At 34.5% G+C, this 10731-nt stretch overlaps 1 protein-coding gene across 1 annotated transcript in view; it reads left to right on the top strand.

Annotated features, from left to right (window-relative positions):
- Positions 1–10731, top strand: part of RASA2 (RAS p21 protein activator 2) — a 50423-nt gene that overhangs the window by 36559 nt on the left and 3133 nt on the right. Inside the window, exons 11-22 of the mRNA XM_009325123.1 lie at positions 90–238; positions 1586–1700; positions 2154–2228; positions 2951–3074; positions 4463–4569; positions 5875–5961; positions 6043–6120; positions 6588–6661; positions 7924–8030; positions 8323–8405; positions 9306–9514; positions 10719–10731. The exon at positions 10719–10731 is cut by the window's right edge and continues 88 nt beyond it. Of these exons, the coding sequence (XP_009323398.1) occupies positions 90–238; positions 1586–1700; positions 2154–2228; positions 2951–3074; positions 4463–4569; positions 5875–5961; positions 6043–6120; positions 6588–6661; positions 7924–8030; positions 8323–8405; positions 9306–9514; positions 10719–10731 (1221 nt within the window). The remainder of the gene's footprint in view (positions 1–89; positions 239–1585; positions 1701–2153; positions 2229–2950; positions 3075–4462; positions 4570–5874; positions 5962–6042; positions 6121–6587; positions 6662–7923; positions 8031–8322; positions 8406–9305; positions 9515–10718) is intronic.

A 10731-nucleotide genomic window follows, 5' to 3' on the forward strand; every position in this document is an offset into this window, starting at 1 on the left:
AGTCTTGTTAGATTTGATCTGTACTTTGCCAAATATATGAAGAACACTTAACTACCTCACTCGTGATTTCATATTCTGCTTTCTCACAGCCGATTTCTGCATCTGCTGCCTACATACTGAGTGAAGTTTGTCGAGACAAGTATGATGCTGTTCTGCCTCTTGTACGATTATTGCTACACCACCATAAGCTAGTTCCATTTGTTGCTGCAGTGGCAGAACTAGATCTGAAGGACACCCAGTATGTATTTCATGTTTAGTGATGTCATGCCTTTTTAAATTATTATTAAGAGTTTCAAAGGGCTTCATGATACAACATTGATAAGTAAGCATGTCGAATTTCTTTCTCTCATTATGTAAAACTGACTAAATACATTCATCTTTTAATGCTAGTTTATAAAAACATTCATTAAAATCCCATTGAAGCTGGGAGTCAGAGTTAATGATTGTGTGTTATTTGATAAAATTTTGTAAAATTTTCTTGGACCTAGTATACGGCTAAACATAGCAAGCTAGCAGTCCAGAGTTGTGTCTAAGAGCACGTAGTTTTTATTTTAAAATGTCATAACTTGGCCACTCTTCAAATTTTACTGGTCATTAGATTGGTACTTAACATTTTTAAAATTGCTGAGAAACTTATCCTGTTTCCTTTAGTATGTGACTTAAGTGAGGGGTACTCTTTTTCTGCAGAGGTGCCTTGTAAGTATGTACGTGTCCTCCTGCATGCCTTGAAAGTAGCAAGCACAGGAGTTTTTCCAAGTAGCAGTGTACGGCCTGTGAATTTGCAGCTCTGTGGTTAGGAGAGAAATGAAGTAGACCTGAGTAGTGGCCACTGAGGTGCCAAGTCATGTCCTGTGGAGATGTGGAAGGGGTTTTGTCACCACAGGATGGTTCATTGCAAAGCTGACTTATTCCAGATTTAAGTAAGGTGAGACAATTTAACTGTGTAGAAAGAGGTGGCTCGTGGAAAATAACTTTTCTGAACTGCATTTTAGTACACGCATTCCTTTCAGTTATAATTGAACTGTAACAAAGAAAGATTAAATCTCAGATTGGAAAGATTTACTTTGCACAGCTGGCTCTCAGTTTTCTTCAACAGCTATAATGAATAAAAAGCATAACCCTAGATTAAATATGTTTTGGTTAAAGTGTCTGAGTTTATCAGTGTAGTGTAGCAGTATGCTATTCATTGTAGCTCTAAGATTTTTTTTCACCAGGACTACTGGAGGAAGAATTGTTTATTGGTGAGGTACAAGTTGTCATTATTTTGGAATTTTCTCCAATTGTTCTTTCTCACATTCAGCACCGGATTGTAACTTCCTTTGTCTAAAATTTCTTAGGCTTTTTCTTATGGTTTTATTTATGTTCCTAGTTTTGGTAAAAGCTGTAATAATATTCTTGTTTATTCTCTTTCTGTTCCTGAGTGCCACTGCAAGCTGGGTATCTAGGTTCTGGAATTCCTGACTGAAACATATGAAAAAATGTTTTTAAAAAAATAATTATTTAATAGCAAGATAAAGTATTAATCGGAATTTGTAACTGAGCTTCTTGTTTTTTCCTGTTCAAATAAAAAATTCTTTCCTTACAGAGAAGCAAACACAGTCTTCAGAGGCAACTCGTTAGCAACTCGGTGTGTAGATGAAATGATGAAAATAGTGGGGAAGCACTACCTAAAGGTTACTTTGAAACCTGTTATTGATGAGGTAGGTTATCCTACTGAAACTGTTTTCAGGACACTTAGCCCCCTGGGGTATCCTGTCTCTTTGATAGGCGTTCTTCTTACAGCTCCCGTTGTTAGTAATCACTCAGTTGGGGGAATTCTAGAGGAAAGTTAAAATGAGCAAGAATTGTTAAGTTTAGTGGGAGGAGCTGCTTTTTGTTATTTATGTTCCAGATGCTTGAAAATAAACAGTCAATGACAGTTCCTCCAGCCTCTAACACATTGCAGAATTTACCCACATGATGCTTCATGTAATTGATCCATGTAAAAAGGCACACACAAAAGTGAGGATGACTATTGCATGCTGTTACGGATCTGTAGAACCTATTTAGAGCTTTACCCCTAAATCTAGGGCAGAATCTGGTTTTAAATAGGTACATTTCCATGCTTTCTGTCTGAAAAATTGAACTCGTATAGTTTTGTTTGTTTGTTTCAGATATGTGAGTCTCCTAAACCCTGTGAAATAGATCCCATCAAATTAAGAGAAGGGGATAATGTAGAAATTAATATGGTGAGTTTCCTAATCTGTTTTACCTAATTTAAACTTTCTCAAAATCTGATAGAAAAACATTTTGTAAAGCAGCTCTGTGTAATGGAAAATGAGTAACTTAGGGTAGCAGTATAATTCTCTGATTCCAGAGTAAACAAAGGAAAAATTGTATTTTCTTATCCCTGTTTATGAAAACAGCAAAGCAAAAGTCCAATGGAAAATGGGACGGGGAGGAGAAACTACACAGAGGATTACAGTCTTCCTTACTAATTTCTTGGGTGTTGTGATTCCTGATGTTCTGTACTCAGCATCTAGATGATGAAGTAGCTAATTAGGACTGCTTTAACACTTTTCCCTGAAGTTTTGCTTGCCGCTTGCATGTTACCAGAGGATGACATTTAAGGCAATAGTAGCTGCAACAAACTAAATTCACATTCACTAGGTATGCATGGGAAGTGCTCCTTCCTTGTAACACGTTGTCGTCAAACTACAAAAATGGGTTTTGATAGAAAGCTGTGTATTGCCAGACACTGCTTATATACTTTAATGTAAGTGAATATCATTAAACTATCTTTTTAGTAAAAGTAAATTAGTAATGAATATGCACTGTACTAAAATACATAATTGAATAGTCAGGCAGTGTTTTGAAAAAAGGAATTGTAGCATTATGTTTGTGTTCAGGAAAAAAACATAGAAATGCAAATGTTAATGGTCTGAAAAAATACCTTTTTTCATAATTGCAGGAAAATCTACGCTATTATGTAGACAAAGTATTCCGTGAAATTGTGCGGTCAAGTATAAGTTGTCCTACCCTAATGTGTGATGTTTTTTATTCTTTGAGGCATCTGGCTGCCAAAAGATTTCCAAGTAAGTGTTCTCTAAAAACTTTTGAAAATGGTGTTCAGAGTGAAATACTTAACTTCTGCAGTTACCTTATGGGGACTGTTAAAATTCTTGCCTTCTGCAAAGCTGTGCCCTGAACTTCTTACCTTGACAATCAGGCATTTGTTTTTCTGTCAGTCTGTAAGTTATAGTAAAGCCTTGTGGTCAATCAGCAAGAATTTTGTATTTTCTGATACAAAAATGTAGCAGGTCAGAAACGCTGCAAGGCAGCAGCAAATAAGAAGTCGCCAACAAAAGTATGAGATACTAGAAGAAAAGCACAAGTAATACAGGAGGTGATTTAGTTGAAAGATACAGAAAATTTGGAAGAGCTGATCTGTTTATTGCTTCTAAAGAAGCAAGATTGTAAACTTGAAAATAAATTTGGTGTTTACATCTTAACTACATGAACTGCAGTTATGTTAACTATGACTAGGACATTCATAACTTGTGTCCAGCTTTACTACTTATGGGTAGTTTTAGGGAGGGTGGATAATGTAAAATATTTAATGCGTTTGTAATGTGACCAGTATTAGAACAGCTTTATTCTTTCAGAATGGTTTTAATACAGGAATAATGTGGTGGGTCTGAAATACTCTCATACTTCAGTCAATTAAAATCTGAAGTGTCATATTATAAGCTACAAAGGAAGAATATACTTCTCATAATCTGGAGCCTTTCTTTGATTCATGTTTGTCACTGGAACTGGTGCCATAAATTCCTCTAGTTAAGACAGTCCTTTCAGAATAGCTAACTTCCCGGACAGATCAGATTGAAGTGGTCATTAGAGTAAGAATGTGACCCACTGTATTTCCCAGTATAAAGGTGTAAATATACCCAAAATATTAAATGAGAAAATCCTCATTTACAGCATCGAAATGATATAACACCATGGTTTTATGATGCAACTCAGAATTGGAGTTGAAGTTGTTCGTATGTGTTGACTGCATTTGCTGTGCAGCATTAATGTATTTGACTTGATCAGTGATTAACTTTACGGGTGAATAAACCCTATAGCCCTAGAGTTTCAAGGCAGCTGCTATAATATTTTCTGTTTTGGTTCAACGTGTATACAGCCGTACCTAATCAACACTGTATGTAAATGCTTGCAATGACCTCGTCGTTCCTAGTAGTGGAGCTGATGAGCCAGTTTTATGAGAACAGAACTTCTTTTCAGAGAAAGAAACCCTCCATTATAAGTAGAACACTTCTTACCATGATCACCTATCTCATTTCATGCACTTCATTGATTTTTCTGTTCTGTTTTAAAATGTCTCGTCTGATGTTATCTTCTTAAGGATTTTTATGTTGACTGTCTTCATTATTTCCTACTAAGTTTAGTGCATGTTACATTTCATGGTTTTTCTCTGCAGATGATCCTCATGTACAGTATTCTGCAGTGAGCAGCTTTGTGTTTCTTCGTTTCTTTGCTGTAGCCGTAGTCTCACCTCATACTTTTCATTTACGACCTCACCATCCAGTAAGTTTCGTGAAGCTTTGTTCTGTTTTATTCATAACTGTCAGATCTGTTTATCTGGGAAGGCATAAGTTACTTTCAGCGGGTAACTGGGAAATAAGATTACTAAATGTCTCCAGGTTGAGTTTGCAATTTTATACCTCACCAAAGGAACGAAGACACTTGCAGTTCTTTAAGCATCAAATTTCTCAGTCTTTATGAGGTGTTCTCAAATGATGTAGAGGAGCCATTGATACTAAAGGTGCTATGCCTTTTTTGGGAATGTGCTGCTTTGTTAGAATAGCAACGTGACTGAGGGTTCTTTAAGGTGTATGCCTAAACTGCATTGGTTCCTTCCACCATGGAAGTTAAATATCCAGATGTCACTTTTACTTTTAAAAAAATATTTTCATTTGTCTCAAACAGAGGTTGTAAAGTTAGCCAATAATTGGTCTGCATATTTATTCTGGACTCCACTAGTTGCAGTGGGTTGCCAAATCTTCCATTTTCAGTTTTCAAATTGTCAAATAGATATGCATAAAAAAAATAATCTTCAAAGACAGGAATATGGAGATAAGGAAAAAAAACTGTATTATTTTCACATAAAATACAGAAGACGTATGAAATCTTCTGCTCCAGAGGTTATCTTTATTAGCTTATTTTACCTACTTCAGTGTGTTGTGCTTTCAAAAGAAAAAAATCTACTTACTCAAATTCATACCTTTGACATTATCCAGTTCGCTGAGTAAAAAGATTGCAGGGTTTTATCACTTGAGGGTTAAACATTTTAAAGGGAACAGCAAGGCCCCTTTCTGTGGCTGTGTTTATAATCCTGTACTAAAGTGCAAGCAGTGAGGTAGCAAACAAATTAGACAAAAGCCTTAAAGACAAAGTTTTAAGTTCACTTTGTATTATGAGAATTTCTACCATTTGTCCAGCAATAGTTCATTGTTTAGTGTTAAGTTTTGAATAGTTCAGAAGCATTAGATGTGTAGTAACAATGACAGGATTTGAGGGGGTTTGAGATGTTTTATAGGTAAAATATTTTTCCAAGGACTAATACTAAATTCTAGGGGTAGTGAGTAAAATATTAAACACCGTACAGTAGCTTATAAAATATACGTATCTTCACAAAGTGCAAGTGCTAATAGAGGACAATACTGCATACGCATTTCTTCTCTTTGGGTGAAGAAGAAAAGGAATTAAGATGCATCAGATTTACTACATTGTGTAATATAATATTTTTTGGTGACGTTTTCATTTTTAAATCAAAGCTTTACCTGAAATTGTGGGGGGAAGTGACTTCTGAATTTTGTTTCTTTATTTTAGGATGCACAGACTTCTAGAACATTAACTCTTATATCAAAAGCCATCCAGACTTTGGGGAGTTGGGGAAGTTTGACCAAAAGCAAACTCGTAAGGCTACTAAAATTCTTTCTTATTTCATAGGCAACTTTCAAAGAAAGTTTATTTATGTCAATTTACCTTTTCTTCCAGTCAAGTTTCAAGGAGACGTTTATGTGTGAGTTTTTCAAAACATTTCAAGAAGAAAAATTTACTGAATCTGTTAAAAAGGTACCTTTCAAATAGATTTTTTTTTTTTATGGTTGATGTATCCGATCAGTCTTAGTTATTAGAAGGTTGTGTTATTGTTCAGTTTTCTACTAGAGAGAAAAAGAAAAATTGTGGTCCACTTCAGATTTTTTTTTTTTAATTAAAAAACCCCACACAATCGAATACACAAGAGTTATACATAGTAGACTAAGCTAATTTTAGTGGTTTTTTTTTTTAAAAGTAGTATAAACTTTTTGAAACAGACTTTATTAGGTCTACTCTTTAGGAACTAAATAAAGAAATCTTGTGTGGCTTATGGGCATCCCTTGTTACATTGTTTCAAGTTCCTGCAATATATTTTCATTTCATCTGTTGCATAAAGTAATTGTTCTGTTCTGGGAGAAACTGTACATGTATATTTACAAAGTGGCTTTTGGTTGTTCTGTGTTTCTGAATAGTATATATTCTCTGTATATTTTTTCCTTAAGTTCCTAGATGATGTTTCCTCTACTGAAAGTAAAGAGCCCAGTGGTCTGAGTGAGCCAGTACATCTAAAAGAAGGGTAAGTACATCTTGAATCTATATCATGCAAAACAGAATTGACTTTACTGTTTTTTTCATTAATGCCAACGTCAGATTAATGCTTATTAAAATATTTGATAAACTGTAGAAATTGTGATATTTGTAACTTGTGATAATTCTTTGTTAGTTTGCAGAATTAGTTTAAACCAACAGCTGTAAACTTTCATAACTCATCTTCTAAATACTTTGGAAAAAATAATCAAAAGCAGCCTAAAACCTATTAAAGCCTCTCTGCATTTCTGTTACAATTCAGTGTGTGCACTGTGATGGTTTATTCAGGATTGTGAAAGTGTATTTTAAAAGATGGTATTAATTTAATTTAGAATGACTTTGCATGCTGCTTAAGCCCAGCCAGCTAAACGTTCTGCCTTTAAAGTAGGGGAAAAATTACCCTGTAATTGGAATACTTAACAGTAAATTATAGAATGCTTTTATAAAAATTGAGGTGAAAATCACTCTTTCTAAGAAATGAAGGTTTTTTTTTTTAATGTTGATGAAGAATAGCTGATGAATTAATTCAAACAACATTTATGGGGAAAAAACATTTGTATTTACCTGAGAAGCAGATTCATAGCAAGTAAAGATTCTTCTGTGAAACAAGCATCCAAATTGCAAACAAGGAAGAAATGTACCTCTTATTAAAAAACTAAATAGAAATGAAGGAGACAATTGTAGTGGATCAACACTTAGTTATAGCAGTTTGGAAGCTAATCTGTATTATAAATTGATGGCTGTTGCTCAAAAAAAAATAGTTGCCAGTGAGTACACTTAAAGTGTACTGAATACAGTTTGTGTCTACCCTTGCTATTGAGCTGTGTTCAGCATCATCTCACTGATACTCAGTTTCTGATCCAGATAAGGCCAAGTACGTTCACATGTAGAAAGTGTCAGGAAAGAAAGAATCTTGTGGTTGGGATACACCATACTCCCTTTTGGGAAAATTTGGAGTCTGGATCGGAGTAAGTAAGTACCCACTCCAAATTAACTGCTACGAACAAGAGTCTGGATTGCATATTTTTCAAACTCCTTTCCTGTTACTGGAACCCTGTACGTGATCACCATATTGGGAGGTAATCTCAAGGATCTATTTTGAACAACTAGTAGATTTTTTTTTTTTTAATCTACAGTGAAGTAGATTTTTATGTTGCTGCATGATGAACAATAATGTGTTATCTCAATAAATGGTTCTGAAAGGTCTTCAGAAGACTAGTGGTTGCATTTCATTTGATTCTGTCTTTACAGAGAAATGTACAAAAGAGCTCAGGGAAGGACTCGGATTGGTAAAAAGAATTTCAAGAAGCGGTGGTTCTGTCTAACAAGTAGAGAATTCACCTACCACAAACAGCAAGGTAACTTATGTTTATTTTACAATTATTTTTATTTTCTCAATATTTTCTAAGTGTTTGCATCTGATTTGTGCTTTTTAAAAATGCATAATTTTTTTCTTTTCCTAAAGTACATATGGTATGTTTTAGTTACCTTTGCCCTGATCACCAAATGCTTCTGTCTATGATTCATGTACATTTTCTCAATAATAAAAATGCACATTTTGAGAACTTAACCCGCAGTATCAGTGCACTGAGGTTATAAAACAGTTTTTTAAAAATCGCTTCACTCATCTATTTATGATTTTTTTTACAGATAAAGAACCAATTTTCACTATTCCAATCAAAAACATTCTTGCAGTGGAAAAACTCGATGAGAGCTCCTTCAACAAGAAAAATGTGAGTCAAAAGATAGTTCATATGTAATTCTTGATGTGTTCTTTAAATAAAAGATCACAATTAGCTTATAGAGTTACTGAAACCCTATTACTAAACACTTCAGCAAAAAATCTTTTTTGGATTGGGAATAACAAGCTGTATGTAGTGTTTCCAAGTACTCTGAACATGGAACTTAACCTGGAGATTTGGATCTCTGCACCAACTTCTCTCACTGATTTTATGACTTCTGCCACCCTTTCCAAATTCCTGGAATGAAGGGTAAAACTCCTGTGACCTTATTACAAAGCACTTTTATGTAAGGTATGAGTAGTGTGAATTATATTATGTTCTACTAGAAATGTAATATTACCAAACTCGTATTTATTCCTTTTGATGAGAACTTCCTACAATACCTTCATCAGCTGAGACGGTTGTCTCTGCTCACAGCCTCGTTCTGGACCTGTAACACATCAGTATTTCTGTTGTTATTTCAATCAAAAATTCTGAGGCAGTGATAAAAGTACAGCTGTTACTTAGGCTGAGGATGGGTAAAGGAGAGACTTCTGGGAATCTGCTGTTACTCTCAGGATATGAAGCATGAAGTCTGAGGTCACATTTAAAGATGTGAATGAAGAGGACAGAAAATGCATCATGTTCTAATTCTTTAAGGATTCTTTTTTGGATGAGGAAATGGTGTAGGTGCAACACAGGGAGCTGGTTTGGGGTTTTTTTTTCTCCTAAATAGGGCTGTGTAGTAAAACGAAAGTGGTGAAAAGTCGTCTTTTCTCCCTTGTCTCACTTTCTGTCTTAATTTGGCTTTGTTGAATTGCTTGAGCTTTGAAATCTATTTTGACATATTCAAAGTTGCTCAATAACTGAGTATTTTTTACTGAGCAGAATAATGTTGCATTCCTTCTACAGATGTTTCAAGTACTACATGGAGAAAAGCCACTCTATATCCAAGCAAATAACTGTGTAGAAGCTAGCGAGTGGATAGAAGCTCTTTGCCGGGTAACGAGATGCAACCAGAAGAGGCTTAGTTTTTATCATCCTTCTGCTTTTCTGAATGGGAATTGGCTTTGCTGCAAGGCTACAATAGAGAACACAGTGGGCTGTGCTCGTTGCACTGCGTAAGTTCCTTCTCAAATGAAAATACATATGTTTTGTAGGATAAATAATGTATGATTCGCTGTACAACTTGAAAATGTGAAAGGCAAGGCTTTCCCTGTCTACTTTAGCAAGTTACGCTACTAAAAACATGCCTTGCTAGATAAGGCCCGAGGTACTGGATTTTACCAAGTCTATTACTTCATCAGCCACCATATGAAATTAAGGTAACCAACTAAACATGTAAATCAGAAATATTGAATGGTTGATTTCTTTCTGTGCAGAATAAGAAATTTAATAGCCCAAGTTTATTCAGATGCTAAGGTGAATGCAGAAATATGACATGCCTAGGTCATCTATATGAAATAATTGAAATACCTTGCTGCAGAGGGCTCAGCCTGGAAGTCTATCTAAAAAAAAAGACATTGTCTTGTTTTTTACAGTCACTTTTTTACTTTAACCTCATATATTTTAAAACACAGTGTACTAAGAAAATCAGCTGAATAATCTTGGATGTAGATTCTTACAAATCATTTGGGTTTGTAGGTATGTCAGGAAAATGAATGACATCTTATAATGCATTAATGCCTTTCTTTAAGCTGCTGATTTCTGACAACAAACAAGTGCTCTGATCTTTTTAAAAAATAAATTTATCCTTAGCTGGATAGGTTGCATAAGTTACAGGCTAAAGGTCTCAGTCAGTCTTCTAAAATTCAGTATAAGTCCTATAAGATAACTTTCTGAAAATATATAATACTTTTTCCATGTTACTCAGTTCATTCCTATATTAGGTTTCTCAAGAGTTCAAAAGATTCCCGTTACTAAATAACTTTTTTGGTTGGTTTTATCTGTTTTTTTAACTGTTCTGGTTTAGGAATGTATCTTGTCCTTCTGTTCTGGTTACCTTTCAAATATAGTGGATTTTAAAAGAAGTGTTTAATTGTCATTTAATAACAATTAACCTTACTTTGATGTTTTTGAAATACTTTTCTCTTGACATACTGAATAATAAATTCTATTGGAAAAAGCGATTTTTAGTGTAAAACTGTATATGCCTGTTTCTATAGAACACTTGCAACAAATGCTAAGTTTTGTGTTGCAATTGTGAAGCTGTCTGTGAGTGGTAGACATATTAAAAGGCTAAGTATATTGAAACAGAATCATTTTTTACTTGCTTTCAAGAATGACTTAAATATTGACTACCCGTCTCTTTTTTTCACCTTTTAGAGATGTTCCTGCT

Source organism: Pygoscelis adeliae, unplaced genomic scaffold, assembly GCF_000699105.1.
Source record: "Pygoscelis adeliae isolate BGI_AS28 unplaced genomic scaffold, ASM69910v1 Scaffold155, whole genome shotgun sequence".
NCBI lineage: Eukaryota > Metazoa > Chordata > Aves > Sphenisciformes > Spheniscidae > Pygoscelis > Pygoscelis adeliae.